Source organism: Chelonia mydas, chromosome 8 (genome assembly GCF_015237465.2).
Source record: "Chelonia mydas isolate rCheMyd1 chromosome 8, rCheMyd1.pri.v2, whole genome shotgun sequence".
Taxonomy (NCBI): Eukaryota; Metazoa; Chordata; order Testudines; family Cheloniidae; genus Chelonia; species Chelonia mydas.
In genome coordinates this window covers 81,118,618-81,139,004 of record NC_057854.1, presented here as the reverse complement: position 1 = coordinate 81,139,004, position 20,387 = coordinate 81,118,618, and the positions used below count along the sequence as shown (strand labels likewise).

The window sequence follows — 20,387 nt, the reverse complement described above, 5'->3', positions numbered from 1 at the left end:
CCTTTGCTAACAGTTCAGGGAAAGTGATATAGATGTCCTATCAGGACAGATGGTGAGGTGTAGATGTGTCTCCCAAATTACTCTAAGGCAGTTAAATACATCTAGTAATAAATGTTGTAACTCCTTACATGAAGTGGCAGTAATTGTTAACTGTCTAGTGAATACAGAGCAATGTAATTTATACGTATTTCCTGTTCTTTAGGTTTATCATGCACAATGGGGCAGATCCTAGGGCATGGTTCATCTGTACAGAACATGTCGGATGGTTCTGTGCTAAGGTGGTTTAAAGCTCATCTTTGCACTCCCTTGATCTTGGTGCAGCTCTGTCCAGTTTAGTCCCTGTGCTGTGTGGAAGCGGCCTCAAGGCTCTTCAACCACTTCAACCACAAGACCAAAACCATATGTGAGAACCAGGATATCACAGCAGCATCCCTACTACACCTCCGTTCCTCCAGCTATGTCCACTCTTCCCTTGTTACACCAGCAGCGGCTAGTATGAGTGGCTGAAGAACTCCTATGTTAGATCTCTGCCTCTGAAGGATCACCCTTACTTTGGAATTATACTCGACATGCTGGTTAAACTGGCTTTAGGACCAGACAACACCAACAATGTAGCACAAAGTTGAATAAACTTTACTGAGACCCTATATTGCTGCAATCCCACTACATAACACAGGAATCTAATGGAGAAAGGACTGGAGGCAACAAACTAAGCCATCAGGAGCTATAATTTTCATACTGTTCTCAATACAGCCAAGAGATGTCATTTTAGTGTGTAATGATCCCACATTGGATCACCCACTAAGGAGTAAATCTGGGGCTTTCAATGCCAGAAACACAGGTCTCTACCAATTGAGATAGGTCCATTAGCTAGTAGCATTAGTACTCTATTATCCTTTATATGAACCAGCCACTGATGTAGGACATGACACTTAGCCAGTGTGTTACAGGTGCATATTGTCTACATTCTAGGCCATGAAATCTTGTTGTTAATCCAAACATTGCACCTACTAACGCTTAATAAGAATTGCTGCTTGTAAGTGATTAGATGATTACACAAAATGTATTAACTTGAAGAGAGCATGGACATTTTCCATCAGTGTGTGTCAGTAACTCATACAGCTTGAGTATCAAATATTTTTAGTTTTCTGAGAAAATATTTACCAATATTTACCAATGGAAAATCGTGTCGGCACAGTCATACGATGCACTGTAGCCATTATAGCTAGAGAGATGTGGATACATTTAAATGCATCTGACTAGATGACATATTTCGAGGAAGACTGAGAGACTGATAGAAAAAAACAGTGCTGACAAAAAGCAATGCTCAAAAAAATGAAACCCTAAAATATTAATAAATGTGTTTTATTTAATTCTGTAATAATTTTTAGAGTATCTCCCTGAATGCATTTTAAAAAGTACAAAAGTTCACATAGCACGTATTAGTGATGGTATTTCTTCAGGCACTCTGGCTGCATCTCCAAGGTAGCAAACATGTGTATCATATATTACTGTGGTCGCTGTGGTATGTACTATACTTATTTTCATTGTAGAGCAGATTAAATGGTCATGTAAAATACATGAAATAAAGGCAGAGCAATAACAAACACTACCAAGGCTTTGCAATAAAATAATAACATAATAATAATAATAATAATAATAAATTAATAATACTCAATAACAACAAAATACATCTACAGTTATCACTCTAGGTTTAGAAAGTTTCAAGGACTTGTTTTTCATTGATTTTTTACAAAAGTAGCTTTAAATATCCTGATGAGTTACAAAAGTGACAAAAACATCCAAATACAGAGGGACTGTGTTTATAGATATAAGCCCCCTAGTCTGCCAGCTACATATGCCAAATTGTTGGGGCTGTCATGGTCATTTGTACGGGGGCACCACTTAAATAATCACCATTATAAAATATAACTTGCATGAAAATAGCTAGAATTTGGTTGAGCAAGCATGTGTCTTCTTATCATGCTCTCTCTCTTCATACAGCTAACGGCCATACATTGCCTATGACCTGTGCATGAAACTCCCATGGACAGGAGTGGCATATCAATAGGATTCCATGCATGGATCTACTGTATTGTACAGGGGAATTAAGGGTATGATGGTGCAAGCAAAAGCTGTGGACGTAAATCTTAGCTGTTCATGGGAAAAAGAAATGTTTGTGTCTGAATATTTTCAAACTTGAATGCTTAAATATGGGCACCTATTTTCAGAAGTGTTGAACAATCACAGCTGCATTTGAATTCAGGGGGAGTTGTGGAGGGTCAGCACTTTTAGAAATCAGACCACTTATATTCAGTTTTGGTGCCCAACCATGGTTTGAAAACTTGGCCTATGTCTGCATTGTTCCTAGCCCATCATGGAAGCTATATTGGGCTGGCTGTGTACAACGTAAAATGCACATGTATATAAATTTCTTTAAAAGGAAGATCCTTAGCTATGGCATCATATTCCTGATGATGGAAGAATTTGCAGGTACAATGTGCAACTGACAAACAGTTCAGGAATCTATAGAACTGGGCCCATGGCTTGTATGCTTCCCCCGACCCTTAACTTATGTGTATTTTATTTCAAAGCCTACAGGTGATTAATATAGTTGGAGAAATCTGAGCCTTACCTCTAAACATACTAAAGCGGAAAACTTTGCTGAATCGATAGCCAGGTCTGTCAAGTTTGGGGCTGAGTATTCTGATAGCCATTCTGCAGGCAGAAGCCCTGAAAGATTCAGTGAATTGTACCATATTAACGTCTCTGTTGCAGTTAGCAGGAAAGCAAGTTTGTTTTTTAGAGAAATAATGTGTAGTGCCCTTACACGACTTGGAGATCCGGAGCTGTACTTGTGCCCAGAGCCCTCAGGGAAGTAAAGATGAAACTTGCCACTTGCATGCTAGGTTCTTTTAGCATAGCATTAGCTAAAGTCACCAAGACAGGAAGACCTGGTTTGGTTTGAAGCAGAACAAATGCAGCAATCATTCGGACTTGAGGATTAATTTTGTGGTTTAGGAACAACTCCAGGGTAATATCTTGTACCTGAAAATAGGAAATAGAACTTTAAGTTTCTGTATGTTTGAATATTTGCAATTAACTATTCATCTTTTCACATCCTTTACCATAATTGCAGTACAAGTCTTGTGTTAGAAATAAAATCCATGCTTTATTTTTTCCATTTAATTCTTGCAAGTAATGTGGCAACAAAGTTAATAATTTTAAGTTCAGAAGGGACCATTATGACCATCTAGTTTGACCTTATCGGGCCAAAGGACCTCATCCAATGCATTTTGCATGAAACCAGAACTTCTGTTTGAGCTATAGCAATTCCTTTAAAAAGCTAGTCAATCTTGGCTTAAAGACTTCAAGTGATGAAGAACCCACCACCTACCTTGTAAGTTGTTCCAATGGTTAGTTACCCTGAATGTGCCTTTATTTTTAGTTTGAATTTGTCTAGCTTCAACTTCCAGCCATTGGATCGCATTATAGTTTTGTCTGCTAGACTGAGCAGCCCTCTACTATCAGAAATCTCTTCCCCACATAGATACTTGTAGATTCTCAGCTTGATCCAAAGTAATTTAATGCTCAAGCTCTAACTGACCTGATGTTAACTCAATGATGTGGATTAGCAAATGTTAAAATAAAGGTGACTACAAGGATGCAAATATTTCCAAAATGTACACAACTATTTCAAATTAAGCAATGAAATGAAAGGGCACTTGGTAGGAATGATTAGTGCAAATTTGTGTGTGTAGTAAACCACAAACCTGGGATCACATTGTTTCTTATACAGTGGAACACCCAGTCATGGGCATTAAAATAGAGAGATTAGGGTTTTTCCAGAAAGTGCATAATAAATGTAATGAAATAACTGCCTCGGCCACATGAGGAGTGCTGGGTTCAGGGGGAATCACAGCCACAGTACCGCTTTGAAACACCAAAGCAGCTTTTTCTTTTCCGCTGAAGAAGAAACCATGGCTCAACCCCCATCTCCCTGCTTATATATCTCATGCAACCTAGCAGCTGTTTCCTTATTTTTTCTGCTAAAAACACACTCTGGAGTGGCTTACCCTGGAGCCAATATATGGGATCAAGACAACATATACAAAAATTGGGTATAACAGAAACCCTGATAAAGCCTCAGTGGGATGTTGTGAAGCTGACGTAAAGATTAATTAAAACCATATAATTTTTTTTTTGTTTTGAAAAGAAAAGAAAACAACAATATTCCATCCTGAGTGATTAAAAAGGAATCTTGAAAGTAAGTAAAACTTGAAAACATAAGGTTTCTGGTTTAGAATAAGACTGTTTTCAGGTGAGAGGAGCCGTAAAGCCAGATCTGTAGAGTAAGAGACTATTTTGTGCTGTCTGATCAGAATGTAATTCAAAGACAAAAGTCACATTTAATAAATGTTCTGTTTATGGCTTAAACACACACAATGTCTATACATTAATAATTAGGATTCAAATCTGCAATATCTATGAGATATCAATATCTATCTAAGATATGGCCCTGATTAATGATTAGATGTGACACTTAATCTATAAAAAGAAAAGGAGTACTTGTGGCACCTTAGAGACTAACAAATTTATTTGAGCATAAGCTTTCGTGAGCTACAGTTCACTTCATCCGATGCAGTGAGCTGTAGCTCATGAAAGCTTATGCTCAAATAAACTTGTTAGTCTCTAAGGTGCCACAAGTACTCCTTTTCTTTTTGTGGATACAGACTAACATGGCTGCTACTCTGAAACCTGACTTAATCTATAGTTAATATAAATCTTTGGAAAACCTTGCTTTGTGGGTTCTCTCTGACACCAGTGTTGAAATAACACTAAATACATTTTGATCTGTAACTTATCTCTCATGTATCTTTGGAAAATAAGATTTTAAAATGCAAATGCTGACAACAACCCAACAACAGAATAATGAAGGTATCCTTATACTAAGCTATTTTGTGGATTCTGAAATACTGAAGATGAATGTGTCATATGGAATTGGAGTTTCCCACTCATGAATAATGGAACTAATGTAAAGAAGACCACCAGATGTATGTATGAAATGCCACCCCTGTCTTGCAACAAATAGAAACAACACGTTGAGCTTATAGCACATGCTAAAGAGCGACTCTTTGTTTCCTTACCTTTCGTGGGTCTCTCTTGGCCAGGTTTGTCAGGGCCATCACTGCACTAACTTGAACCCTGACTGGGAGATCAGAAGCACCAGGTGCATATCCTGGCATAAACTTCATGATGCGCTTTAGAATGGCTGGATGTCCTACATTCCCAAAGGCCTTCAGAGCCAGGACCATTTCTTCCTCTTTGGCCCTGCCAGATGCTTCAGCTGCAAAATCATATAGTGGCTGAAAAACAAAAAGAGGGTTTAAGTTCCAGTTCGGTTCTGTAGACATACCCTGAGGGAGTGGCTGAGAAGTTTTAGTGCGTTCAGATAATTTAATGAAAGTATTTTAAGTTGCATTTAGTGCTCATAGAAATTGCTGGAAGTTTATCCCTGAAAACTGAAGTTGTGAATTTGTTCTTGGAACAAGTACAGCATAGATAGCAACAATGCACAGTTCCTCACCAATATACCTTAAACATGATGGGTTAGATGTATAAAGGCAAAAATGGCAGTTAGGACCCAATTCCATTGACTTTCAATGGGAGTTAGGAACCTGGCATTGGTGCATTTGAAAATCTTTCCTTACCTGGTTAAGAACCCCCCTAGATGCAAGAAGACAGGCTAGTCTTTGGGCCCATTCTGTCATTAGGCTCTTTTATGAGATGGTTAATAAATGTTCCAATATCTGCCAACTGGAGAGGCAGTTTTTGTAACATGGACTTATAGGGAGACCACCAGGCCATTTCATTCTGCTGCTTGTAAAGCAAGACAACCCTAACATTTTTTAGGGCACTGGGCAGGATTTGTACTTGTGGTCTAAACAGCTGTCATTTCTGAGTGTGTGGCTAGGACTAACTCTTGCATGGTAGATAACTCTTCTGACTGTACAAACAAGGGCTGAATGAAAAGAGCCAAAGTATCATAGAATATTTTCAATACATCAGATAGGCCTAAAGAGCAACTTTTGTTTTTTAAGACATCATATTTTTAATCTATTAATCTAGCTCAAAACTTGCACAGGATAATACTAATAGGCAAATCCAAATTTAAAACATTTCCTGTCTGACCCCTTGCTTTGCTTTAAACACTTCCCATTTCCCAGTAACATTTGTCTTAATTAGCTGGGAGGCAGTGTAGCCTAGTGGAGAAAGAGTGCTACACTGCAGTGCAGGACACCTGGGTTCTATTCCTGGCTCTGCCCTTGGCCTGCTGGGTGACCTTGTGCAAGTCAGTTTAGCCCTCTATGCTTCTGTTTGCCCATCTGCAAAATGGGGAAAATGGTACTTAACACCTTTGCAAAGCACTTTAAGATATACTGAGGGAAAACACTGCATAAGAGCTAGATATTATTATTGCCAGTGGGCAGTGTAGTCTATTGGTTTAAGTAGATGACTGGGTGCCAAGATTTCTGGGTTCTGTTCCTAGCTCTACAACTGACTCACTGCATGACTTTAGGCAACGAATTAACCTTTGTGTTCCTTAATTTGCACATCTCTTACATGGTTATATTTATCAGTACCATGGAAGTGTGTCATGAGACTTCACTATAAAGCATTTTGAGAGCCTCAGATAAAAGGTGCCATGAAAGCGTCCAGAATGATATGCTTTGTCCTTCCAACCTTAATTGTCTCATTTACAATTTTTCCTTTAAAAAATAAATAAAAGAAATTCAGGCTGTGTACCTGGAGAGCTGACTCAGGGCAGGAGTCTGAAACGGAGCAGTACTTGTGAACCAATGAGCCATAGGCTAGATAGGCAATTCTGTGAAGGAAAGTATCTGAGCGTGGATGTGTCTTTTTCAGGATGAGCTAGAGAGAAAATATTTGGACACTACCATCACTAGCAAGAAATAATTTAATTTTTATTTTGCATTTATGTATATTTTATATAAGTCCGCATGCAGGAAAAGGCAATGCATAGCAATTGACATTCCCTGAAAGGCTGGCTTCTTAGCTGATCAGTGGCTGTTACTGTATTTCCCATAGTGACCATGCGGTATCTCTGAGAAATTCCAGATTTTGATCTGGGTATTAAGTTCTTGTTGTAATCCAATGGGTGAAAAATCACCCTAGTAGGGAATTTTACTGAGAACTGAGGAGCACATAGTATTCATACAACTATGAGTGTTCTTTGTGGTTTTATAGTTGCCTGAACTGTAGGGACAAAAAGCTAAGATGGATACTAAATATATCCCAATAATTCAGACTGATGGGTATATTTACCATGAAACCATATGCTAACATCAGACTTGAATCCATCACTTTCTGCCCCATAGGTGAACATGCTAATAACTGGTCTGTGCTGACATTCATAGAGGGCCAAGTTTTGCTCTTAGAGGCATGGCTCTCATTGAAATTTAGAGGAAATGACTATATGCTTCTAAGGGCAGAATATGTACAAAATTTTATAACGAGCCTGATTCTACTCTCTCTTACACAAGTTCGTTCCAGACTGGCATAATTCCCTTGACTTCAGCAGAATTACTCTGATTTATACCAGTCTTGATAGGACAATCAGACCCAATATATTCTGATAAAGCAAAACATGTATTTCTTACTGTCTAGCTGGTTGTGAGGCCCCTGAGTTACCAATCTTGATCTAACTATAAAGTTAATTTGGACAAAAGAATTCCAGAAATCAGTTTGCAACATTAAAACGACATCACTTAAGAATATTCAACTGTTTCATTCTGGCTTCATCTATGTCCCTTTGATTGCTTCCGCCCTGCCAACACAGTCAGGAAATAAACTCTTTTCAACCTCACTAGGGGATATAAAAGCTTTGTATTTTCACAGCCTTTGCCAAAAGAGTAAATACAGTGGATGCTAGAATTGATGAAGAAAGAATAGAGAGTGTAAAAACATCCTACCACAGCTTCCTCTATCACATCACGGGTTGGTGTACTTAAATGGAAGCCCACAAGCACTGCCTGAGCTCCTTCCAAGTCACTGAGTTCTTTCCTTTCAATTTTATGCCTTAAGAATCTGATTGCACTCTGAGTGGAAATGGCAGGAATTATATCCAAAATCAAGCGCCTGCAATAGGAAAGACAATGATCATTTTCCAGATCTGCATCCGAACACATTAATTTCAGATCTTCAATCATAGTTTTAAGAATTAAAGTTACTATTACCTATATACAGGCCGGCTAGAAAACTGTTTCCAAACTGACTCGTAGATATCATCATTTGCTGTCCGGAAAAGCTGTACCAGCTGCAGGAATTTTCGTGGAGCATCACTAGAAACCCGCTCATGTGTGTGCTCTACCAGATACCGCAGGTTTTCCACTATCTGCAAGAAAATTAAAATATACAGTAAGATCAAATATGTTCCCTTTCCCACATGCATCAGCACCAATTTACAGCAAAATATTTACTTCCAGCAGTTAATTTTACCTGACTTTCCAAGTTTTTGATTTTGAATAACTGGAAGGGAAGCTGAAGCAATTCACTACCAAAATGGTACCGAAGTGATCCACGTTTCTGAAATTCTGTTGATGGGACTTCTGGGGAGTGTTTTTCCACATCACTCAGTACCAGCTTCTGCCTGCAAAGGAGAAACCCAGTGAAATAACATCATGAGACCCAGCGTGCAAAATGAAGATTTTGCTCTTAATATTATTATGTATTTTTACAAAAGTGTTTTGTTATCAAGATGCAAAGTTATTCACAAACATATGCACTGAAATCCAGAGAGAGAGCCTTATCCTGAGAGAACCTGCAACTCCCAATACTCAGAACCTCTCAGGGTAAGATCACAGGACATGTGTGTGTTATATGTACATTTGCGTACTGAAGTTCAGACAAAAATAACTGACTAGATCCTTCATCAGAAATCATCACTGAATTTTAAGCCTGTCTAGAGGTTTCCTGAGAGTTCTTACACACCTCTGCACTTTCTAGTTTCAAATGGAAGTGAAAAAAGTGAAATACGGCAAGAAATATTACAGTCTCTTCTTAAATTATTACTGACCCAACTGTAAGCAGAATGTCCTGGGGTTTTCATAAGATGAAATGTTCTCATGAGATTTCCAACCTGATTTCTCAAGCAAAGAGATTCAGATACTATGGAAAAACATCCAAACGTCTGGTAGCTTTTCAAACTGAGCCGAACCATCTCCCTTCATCATCAAGCAGTTTTAACGAAAGGCTGTGTTTGTAAACATTTCTTATCCTTGCCATATTTGTGGCTAAAGGGATGTGTCCTATCCTGCCAATTACATTTAAATAGTCCATTTAGGACAATATAATACTTTTAGGTATTTGTAGTGAACATCTGAGAACATTCCAGTAGATATATGATTTTACTGAATAGTCTCTAAAACCTCCATAGAAAATTGGCATGTTCACTTTGGAATCTCTACAGAGATCCTTGGAAACATTCCACACACTGTTTCTATCGGACTTTCATAAGATCTTTGCAAAATTATTATAAAAATACTCTATAGACAATCCAGTAGGGAGCTCAATACAAGGCTATACAATTAATAGAGATTTTTCCTCTCCAGAAAAGTTATACAATATTACTGGAAGGGCATTGGGGTCAGGAAGTATAATGCCAGGTACACTCAGACAGGTTTCTCTCCCACTTCCAGGACATGCCAAATCTGTAATATACCTTCAGTTCTGAAGTATTGGGAAGAAGCATATGTGCATATATGGGAAAATGAATATCAAGGCTTGGTCTACACTTAAAACTTATATCAGCATAACTATGTCAGCTGGGAGTGTGAAGGGGGAAAATAAATCTAGTGACACAGCAATGCCAAATCCCCCAATGTAGATGCATCTTGCCAGCAGACACACTGCTCATTGGCATTAGCTAATGCTGTTCAGGGAGATGGTATTAGTATACTGGGAGAACCCCTCAACATACGCTGAATCTACATTGGAGACTGGCATTGGCTGGCATACACTTTGTAATGTAGCCATGGCCTAAGAGTGGGGTTAAAAGGTAAAATAATAGTAAAACTCCCCCGACTTCAATGGTTGCAGTGTTAGGCCAGCGGTGAACAGTTTTGAAAATCTGACCCCAAATGTATTACATTTTACTTCTGACTTATATGAAAAATGTATTTAAATAGCTTTAGTTATCTGACAAATGCTTTCTAGAGACCCAGACTGCAGGCCCTCCTCTTACTACCCCTTATGTGGTTGGCCAATTCTGCTGGACAGTTCATGGAGAATAGGAGCAGGGAGCAGAGCAAACCCACTGCTGAGTCTCTTTTCCACTCTCTGGGGGCATCAAGCAGCCCTTGAGGAACAGGAAGGAAGCAGTCTTTGCTCTCCTGAAGACAGAGGGCCAGGTCCTAAGTGGGTGGAAATCAGAACAGGTCCATTGGCTCCAAGAGAGCTCTGCTAATTTACAACAGCTTAGGATCTGGCACCTGGTCTGCAATTATGCCTGACCCTTTCCTGGGTTGCATCAAACACCTTCCATCATCACCACCCAAATGTGTATCCACATCTGATCCTTAGAGTATAAAAGTTCTTTAAAATACCTTATCCTACCCCCCGCTTGTTCACTGTTTAACCAAGTTATCATGCCCACTTACACTCCTCTTTGCTAATTAATTGGTCTCCAGCCCTTTATTCATTTTTGTTGCAGTTCTCTGAATTCCTAATTTGTCCTTATCTTTCTGGTATTGCAGTGCCTAGACCCATAGGCTATAGTGGAGGAGCCCGTTCCCCACAGAATTTTATGGAGCAATGCCAGTTGACATAAGCTAGGATCTGGCTTGAGGTGAAATATATCTAAGTGATAAAAAGAACTCTCTCTCTTCCCTACTTTGTGACATGATGCCTCTGTACAAAAAGCCCATAACTAGAGCTGGTCATAAAATAATTTGTTTCTGTGGAAAATTTTATAGAAAATGAAAAAAAAATTCATAAAGAAAACATGAATCTTTTTGGATTTCAGCTGAAAACTGGAAGGTTTAAATTTTCAGCCAAATATTTTCAGGTTTTGGCCACAAAGGTTTTTGACATAAATTCAAAATTTTCCACAGACAGCAAACATTTTTAGTGTAACATTTCTTTGGTTAAAACCCCAGTTACCCATCAAAAGCAGTTGTGATGGAAAATTATCAACCAGCCATACCCATAACTGCATTGGCAACATGGCAAATTTCAAACTGCTGTGAATATCCACATGGGTCTCTTTCAGTGACGTGGTTTTCTAGGGATCTTCCTTTTAGTGAGTAACTGTGTGTCAGAGTATTTTACTACAAATACATTAGTTTGCATTTTTCAGATCAAATTGCATTTATCTTGGTTTTTAAGGCATAAATCAAATATCCCAGAGAAATAAACTCATCAAATATTGCCAACTTAGCTAGCAAAATTTGGATAGTGATGCACATGTTTCAGATTTATGACCAACAGTGAATGTTGTTTTTTTTTATTATCTGGTTGAGGCTTTATACAATGTAATATTGCCAGTCAACATGTAGTAGGTGCAGAGGTCTCATTTCAGTTAGGGAATTTGACTAGATGCTGAATTAGTGAATTAAAGGGATATGTAATTTTGGATCAGCTATGCAGATGCACAGTACCATGCTTCTACGACAGCATCCCCTCCAGTGACCTCATTGAATGGTGTGAACTGATGGACTTCTTGGACATCAGCTTGTACAATTAAAGCCTCCTCATGGGAAGATTTGATTTTGTAATTGTAAGTGGTGGTTGCCCGGGAATACTTGTTTTTCTACAGAATGAAAAAGTGACAAATAGAAAGTTATTTAACTGTGAATAGAATTCATAGATAGTAGGCTCAGAAAATATCACTTATACCATCCAGTGTGACCCATTTGTTTGCAGGGCTACTCTCTATACCAGGGGTGACCAATATATTCATTGTATGCACTTCTCTTCAGAAGTTAATATGTAGCTCCTTGTAGAGGCACTGACTCTGGGGCTGGAGCTACCGGCGCCAACTTTCCAATGTGCTGGGGGGTGCTCACTACTCAACCCCGGCTCTGCCACAGGCCCTGCCCACCTCCATCCCTTCTCATCCCATCCCCTGAGCCTGCCGTGCCCTCACTCCTCCCCTCCTCCCCCCCCCCCCCCGAGCCTCCTGCACGCCACGAAACAGCTGATCGGGAGGTGCTGATCGGCGGGGCTGACGGTGGGTGGGAGGCTCTGGGAGTGGGGTCGGGGAGCTGCTGGGGGGCTGCTGATTTATTACTGTGGCTCTTTGGCGATGTACATTGGTAAATTCTGGCTCCTTCTCAGGCTCAGGTTGGCCACCCTGCTCTATACTATTCCCATTAATGTCCTATGTGAACTCTGCTAGCATATTTACATAATGGAGTTCAATCCCATTGCTCATGCTGCTAAGAATTTTAAGCATAAACTTTTCTTTCCTTAAATTTAAGCAACTGATCATTCTTTTGAGAGGGCAGAATTTTGTTCTGAACAGAGACAGCACGAGAGATATGTACCCCTATTCTGACGGCATAATGTGATACAGAGGCTTTGCATTGGCCAATACACATGAATTCTATGCAGAAAGCAAATATAGATAATTAGATATAACAAGCCTGATTTGCCTTCTGCTTAAAGTGGTCTAAATCAGGAGCCAATGTAGTTAAATGGGTGCAAAATGAATGCATGTGAGAGAAGAATCAGAATGTGTTTAAATATAAATCCATCTTACTTACTTCTCTGCAGGCTGGGCATTGGCAAGTGTATGCAGCACCAGTGAACATCTGAGCTCTCTCATCACAGCTGTTTAGGTCCTTGGATTTTGTCACGTAGATTTGACTTGCTCGCCTGTTTTCTTGAATCACATAGGTTGTATTGCAAACACCATCGATCCCAGCCTGCCAAAAATTAGAACCAATCAGCTCTCAGAGAATGCTGCTCTTGATGCAGAATTGCTGGATGCCTAATATGGAGATCTACTATGCTCTGACCATATTTAAAAACCATGCATCTACTGTCAAAGGGCCAAAGCAGGGGTCCCATTGAAAGCACGGACAAAATTCCCACTGACTTCAGTGGGACAAAATTTCGGCTCAGTGGGAGGTTTGTATCAATTGCCAATTAGGGACTATGGAATAGGAGATATAATTTGGAAAAATTAATAAATATGTGTTGAAATAATGTGATCAGTCAGAATTAAACTTCAAAAGCAAGAGATTTTTGAGTTGCGGCCGATACTTTGCCCTTAAAAATCCCATTATACCTAATCTCCAGCTCATACAGTCCTCTATTAGAGGCTTCAGAATAGCAGATAGTCTGACACACAATGTGAGCAGCAATAATTACACATTAGTTAAGAACAGTGGAGCTTTAACTGTGGATTTTCTTGCATTTGAAGGTTTAACTCAGATGTTTAATACTACTTTAAGATTTTATATGTATAAGGTGTATTGGTTCTCTTCAGTCAGTGAACAGGACTTCTACTAATGTTAAAGGGAGATAAGTGAATGTATTTTGGGGAGGAATGGTTCATTTCCTAACTTTTCATTGTTAATGGTAGTGTACAATTGCTCCAGGGACTTAGAGGTACGGGACCTGATCTTGTAGACCTCAGTTAAAACTCCCATTAATTAAGTGATCTCCTGTAAGCCATTTATCACCTGATTCTGCATTCCTTAAATACCCCAAACTCTTATTGACCTCACAGGAGTTTAGGAGGCACAGGAAATACAGAGTAACGCTCTGCAGCTCAGGTTTACCTTCTGTGTTTTGGGATCTATCGTGATGACTATCTTCCTTTGTAAAGTGCTTTGAGATCCTCAGGGAAAGATCCCAAGGTTTATTAATCAGTAAATGACTGAGTAAAATAACGAAAACTCAGAGAAGATTTCAGTAGCTAACCCCATATGCGCAGGTTGGCAACGGACTACCATATGTAACGAATTCATTTAGAAATAATGAAGATGCGCAACTAGGCATTGCAAAATACGGCATATACTACAGCTGCAAGGTCTCAATATGGTGCTGCGGGTGGAACAAATATTGTGAAAAATATGAGATCCTGAAGCTCATTTCCAAACCTTTTTCTGATCATATCAAGTAAACAAAAGTGGTTTTGATCTACATTTGCAATACAAATATTTTGAAAGCACAATAATATCAATGAAATGAAACCCAACCTCATCAATGTAAATATATCTATGCAAAACTAAATAAATTTCAATCTGTGTGGTGAATTTCAATGTGGGGAGACTTAAAAAGGTATTAAAACCCATAAAACAGTGGAAATTCCAACAGAACATTAAGTACAGCTGTAAATGCTATTATAATAACACAACAGCATATGTACTATATTCCTTCTCAAATAGGACCTAAAGGAGATTAAAGTATACATGATTTCTTACAGACATCAAATTGCTATTATTTCTAGATGAAATGTTAATGATATGCTGAGGGTTTAAGCTTATTTTAATGCATTATTAACATTTTTTAAGCTAACATTATAGCTTTCAGAGTGGTTTCCTTTTTCCTTTTACCACCCAACAAGCCATGTTTTCTTAGTTTCTAATGTTGTTAATGCACTCCTGAAATCATTTAATCAATTAGATTAAAAATCTATACATTTCTCTGGACCATTAAGGTACAGATCTACCAGTGGTGGTACAGAATAAATGAACAACTTTCCTCTAAGTCAAGATGTTGCTTACTAGTAAATATACACTTAACACTGAATTCAGATAAATGTGTTAGAAGAACCAGAAGTGTATGCTTATTCAAATTACACCCAAACATAATTACCAAAGCAAAGTGCTCACCTCCTGCAAGTTATATGTATTCTGTGACTTCTTCAGGGTGAATTCTAGCACATTCAGAAGTCCTCGATAGAAATTAAGCCCATCATCTGAGAGAGAATCTGGAGCCATAAGATTTCCAACACGGCCATTACTGTATTCAAATTTGACGGGGTTTCTGAGTTGTGCTGAAAAAGCCTGGGTCAGTTTAGATGACCGTGCGAACGAATCTCGAGGCCAGATACCATTGTATTCTGCTGCTTCGAGTGAATAAACCTGGGAGAGAAGGGGAAATAGATTTCCTATTAACGTTTTTCCATTAACTTTTCTTCTTAGGATTTTAGGAAGCAATACCTCAAGATAAAGCCATGACAGGGACTTGCGGATGTGAAAAGTGGCTGAGTGGGATGTTTCCGCACATACCCATTCTTTGTCTCAATTCACAGATCATCTGTCTGGCCCAAAGGTTGGCCTGTGTACAGAACTGAGCCAGAGAAGAGCCACGCTAAGCTGAACTCGACCATCAGAACTGCGGAAGACCTGCAGTAAATTGTGGGGAAAGTCAACGCTGTATGAAGGAGCATTAACTTTGGTGGCACTTGCTATGATCCCCCTAACTGAAGTCACAAAGCACAGCCAAGGGTAGAGCTAATAGTGACGTGGCTGCTAAGCTATTCTTAGAGTCACAATTAGTGTGGGGGTTAGAAAGCAGAGTGGAGGAATTGTCCCTCCCTGTACATTTTACTGGAGAACCTTGGGGTTGGAAGCTCAGAGAGCTGTAGATCTCTCTTCTCCACTTCATATTGTAGCCCTGCTGCAATGCAAAACTCTCCCCCTCCCCTGCCTCCCGCGCATCACACTACCCCATCAGTGTGCTTCTGCCATATAAGTTCAGTCTCCAGGGCCCATTCAGTACTTGGGCTCTCAGTGGAGACTGCCAACATGGGTGAGAGTTATGCTGGTGGTTTTATGACGAAGATACTTGTCTACTGGGAAGGGGTCTGACACCATTAATTTTGACTTGAGGTGGATATGAACCAGTGGCCTACAAGTGAAAGGTTAATCTTCTGCACCGTTCACTTCTCCAAAACCACATGCTTTAAATTTAACAGCATAAAAATAAACTTCCCCTATAGCTGAAAGGGCATACCAGGTTACATAACCAAAGAGAGAAATTTCCTGTTGTCTTTCATTATATCCTATAAGAATACACAACAGCAGGCAGCTACTTCAGTTAGAAAGTTCCTGCACTTTTCAGGCACTTATTAGGACACGGCCACTAGTCTTTCCTATCTAGAATTTAAATTTGCCAAGTGAAATCTGTTACAAAGATGATTTTTCTTCCACACACATACAAGACTAAATGGAACCAGTCCAGAGCAAGGGGTATGTTTCAATACGTTCATTGGAAGCACACATAGGCTTACATTAAAGATCAAAATCATTTTCATATAATCAGAAATCTTTAGTAATTACTCAAAAATGTTAATGTCAGCATACAATAAAGGAATACAATCTCAGTGTAGCACAACATGGCACTTCCCCACTGAAGCTAAAGAAACAGCCAGAAAAAAATACTTATGCCAGATATCCAATGACATCCAGCTGCTATAATATGTTTATTTCTGTTTGTTTGCTAGTTGCAAAATCAGTTGATTAAATAATCGTAGGTTGTAGAGTTTGGGAACAATTGAATTGATCCAGTAATAAATTATTATGCATTTGAAATTACATTCTGTTGTCTCCCTGACCACAAAGCAGAAGAAATCCTTCAAGCCCAAGGTTGGCTTGAGCTGAGAATTACCTGGCAAAGTGCAAATAGAATATAGGGAACTGCATAAAAAAATAACAGTGTCGGTTACATTCTGCCTGAGTAAGCAAAACATATGATGAAACTTAATTATTTCCCCAAAGCTTGGGAAAAAAAGTCATGTAGGAAGATAATTTCAGCTTTCACATTGGATACATTTTCTTACCCTAATAAGACAAAGTTTTGGCCCAATACCACTGATTTCCACTTTACATTTTACTTTTATTCCAGCTCTTGCAAGTCCTCTGTCTGGAAGTCCACTGAGAAATACACTTTCATAATCATATGTGTAAGCCTTGTTTTCTTTGAAGCCAGGTTCTGTAAAGAAACAATGCTCAGTAAACATTATAGAGAACCTATAGGATATATTTTATTATACTAAGCTCCAAATAGGAAAGATCAATTTGTTCATTTTAATATTATTTCTGAAGCACATTAGCAGTTGTAAAACTAAATTAAATATTCATACACCTTTCAGATTATATTTCAATTGCACTCATTAGAATGATATAATCTGATAGGAAAAATACTTACCATAATTAAGATGCTGACTCCCTGAAAGAGAAAAAAATATAGAAATTACGACAAAGAGTCATTTTACAATTTTTTTTAAAAAAATTACTGGCCAAATTTTTATCTCAACCTGTGAAGTACATACTGCATAATACTTTCTAGTTAATTATGTTAATTTTTCAATACAGATTTTTATTCTAAGGTCAGAATATATCCAAATTTTTCTCCCCTAGACAATGGAGAATTTGCAATCGGGTTTTCTTTTCCATTTATGCAACTTTGAAGTTTATATTTATAAATGAACACAATTAGTCTCTTAAGCCTTATTCAAAAAAGTCTCTGCTAGAAACCTATCCAGATAGATAAGGCGCTTACTTACCCACAAGGGTTAAAGTCAGAGCTAGAATTAAGTCCCTCATTATGAAGGATAAGCTAAAGGTGAATGTGCCGGGTTCTCTTTTATAAAGGCATAGTGTATCACGTGTTCATCGAAGTGAGGTTCCAAAATAAATAAGCATATTTCAGAATCAGTATTGATCAATCAAAAACCAAACATTTCTTGGGGTAGGAATGTTGTTAATGCAAATCTATTGGATAATTTAGACCAAGTGTATCTTTTCTATGAAATATGGAATCTATTTCTGATATTTCTTGTTTTCACCCTTTTTCCCATTTCCACACACACATTTCTACAATAATTCAACAACTGGCAATAAATATTCGGGCTTACTTTAAGAACAGTGGAGCCAGATTCACAGCTGATGTAACTCAGCCTAGCTCCATTGAATTCAGTGAAGTCTTGATGATTTACACCTCCTGCGTATCTAGACCACAAGCTCTTTGAGACATGCATCAGTTCTTCAAAGTGACATAGTCTTAAAGGAGGATTAGTGCATGATTTAATCTTCTAGTGACTTAGATTTGTGCATGCTGCTTTCGGTCACAATCCTGCAGAGAAAACCATGCAAATGCAGAGCCCCACTGAAGTCAGTGAGGCTCAGTGACTGCGCATGGCTCCCCCTGCAGTTCTCTTTGCAGGAGTGGGGTCTTATTACAGACTTGTGTGAAGCTATCTGGGGAGAGCAATCCCCTCAGTACTCCCTCAGATTCTGTTGCTGGTGACGTGCGTATCAATCTCGAATAAATGGGCTGGCCATTTAGGTCAATGGCATTACTCTAGATTTACACCATAAAAATGAGAGGAAAATTCACCATTTTAATGGGAGCACAGAATCACAGGGCTTGGAGAAACCTCGAGAGGTCGTCAAGTCCATACCCCTCTGTTGAGGCAGGACTGTGTATACCTAGACAAGTGAACCTATTTTGCTGTGTGATATCTTAAGAGGAGACTGTAAGAAAAGGCAGTGGGTAAAATTTTCAAAAACATCTGTGTGTGTTAGGTGCGTTACAGCCCATTGACTTTGAAAGGAATGGCCACTAAATCACTTAGGTGATTTTGAAAATGTTACCCACTACCTTCCACTTGTCTTATATAACTTTTTGATGCCCAACTTGTTGTAATAATGGCAATTATTTTAATCTTCCTTTGGAAAAAGTTCACAATGTGTTGCAAATCCTATTTCTCCCAAAACTAAGAGAACCTCATTTATGCACATTTTGAATGAGCTTATGTCCATTTTGAATGTAACCTTGCCTTAAGGGCAAATGTTTTATGTAAATTACATATCAAGTAAAAGACATAATTTTCAAGTGGCTGGGTGCTAAGGTTGTTCTGTGCAGAGGGGAGGAGAACTCAAATGTACATCTAATATTTTTCTTTGAGGCTGTGAAAGTTTAAAAAGTGCTTGCAAGCTAGGTGCACATGCAGGCAGCTAAAATACATCCTTAAAAGAAGAAAAAGATTTCCTTACGATGCTACTTCATTAAGAAGAAGAAGAAGTAGGAAAAATGGTGCTGGATTTTTAAGACTGATTCTGGGCCTAAAAATCTATTCTGTGGAGGCCCCATTGACTAGTTCCCTCTTGACCATAATAATACTGTAAATTTACTTGAGTACTGCTACCCGAATGAGGGAGTAACACAGTAGAGCTGTGCCAGTTCATCTGAGGAGAAGTCTTTCAGTGGAGTGCATGGAGCAGTCAACTATGTAGAATAACTTGATGCAAATGTGCAATGCACGATCATCAGTGGACAATCATTGTGCTTAGCAGTGGCAACACCAGTTACTCTGTAGATGGCACCAAGGTGCACAGATGGAGCAGCTATTGCACATCACTTTCGGAGTTGAACAGATAATCAATGCGGGAAACCAGTGGCGGAAAAAATAAGTAGGATGAGGGCAAACTCATCTGGGGACCCTTATTATTGATGCTGCTAGAAGTCCTGGAAATCCTTAGTTCACACCTGTCTTCTATAAAACAAAATATATACACCTAAATATCTCCATTCCTGGAAATCATGCTGTTCTCTAGTAAAAAACCAATGAAAATATCTCCTTTTATTGAAACATGCTAAAATTTGCAAGATATATGCATGAGTTGTTATCCAGATCCATATTTAGGTCGTTGGTTCGGTGCCAGTTCAGATGGTAGAATACCACCTTATAGAATAATCAAGAGTAAATGGGTTTTCCTTAACATTTTCTCTTCAGATTGTTAACTAGACCCTCATGTTTCCCATCTTGTGGCTATCTGATGAGATCACAGTGTGTTTGCAGGCAATAGGGGTTCAGTGGCATCCATTTGCAGGTAGCATGTATATTGCCATAAGTGGCTTTATTAAGAGATGGATTTCAATGGAGTTACACCACCATAAAACTGGAAGGACACAGTGGCGAATCAGGCCCATAGCGTGCATCAGTAGCTTCCAACTTTGAAATTGGAACTGTCATTTGGTCTTATTAACTGCTATCAACTCAGCCTGCAATTTTCAGTAGGGCCTAAAGGAGTTTGATGCCCAACTTTCATTGACTTTCAATGGGAGATGGGACACCTACCTCTATTGAAAATGTCAGCCTAAAAGAATGTCCCATTCTGCCTTTCCAAGTATCACCATCTTTCCCAACTCACATGTTCCGTCCGCTTGCTGTTTCCCCATCAAAGATGTAATCTGCATAATGTGGAGAAAGAAACAGAAAGTTTGCACGTCTCTAAATAAAATGCTACAAAAATATATTAAAAGGTGGCAGTGAATAGCCCAAGAAGATCTTTGAGACCTGGAGTTTGAATATTAAATGTGTAAGTGCGTACTCTCTCATTAACTTT

General features: G+C 38.8%; 1 protein-coding gene across 1 annotated transcript in view; it reads right to left on the bottom strand.

The window, feature by feature from the left end:
- The window catches only part of LOC102943141 (vitellogenin-1-like), a 43,869-nt gene extending 26,287 nt beyond the window's left edge, over positions 1-17,582 (bottom strand). The window contains exons 1-13 of the mRNA XM_043521410.1: positions 17,543-17,582; positions 17,185-17,205; positions 16,817-16,968; positions 14,865-15,116; positions 12,786-12,947; positions 11,679-11,830; positions 8,521-8,671; positions 8,259-8,416; positions 7,995-8,160; positions 6,808-6,933; positions 5,148-5,366; positions 2,831-3,048; positions 2,636-2,733 (exon numbers count right to left, since the gene is read on the bottom strand). Coding sequence (XP_043377345.1) covers positions 2,636-2,733; positions 2,831-3,048; positions 5,148-5,366; positions 6,808-6,933; positions 7,995-8,160; positions 8,259-8,416; positions 8,521-8,671; positions 11,679-11,830; positions 12,786-12,947; positions 14,865-15,116; positions 16,817-16,968; positions 17,185-17,205; positions 17,543-17,582 — 1,915 coding nt within the window. The remainder of the gene's footprint in view (positions 1-2,635; positions 2,734-2,830; positions 3,049-5,147; positions 5,367-6,807; positions 6,934-7,994; positions 8,161-8,258; positions 8,417-8,520; positions 8,672-11,678; positions 11,831-12,785; positions 12,948-14,864; positions 15,117-16,816; positions 16,969-17,184; positions 17,206-17,542) is intronic.
- Between the last annotated feature and the right edge of the window lie 2,805 nt (positions 17,583-20,387).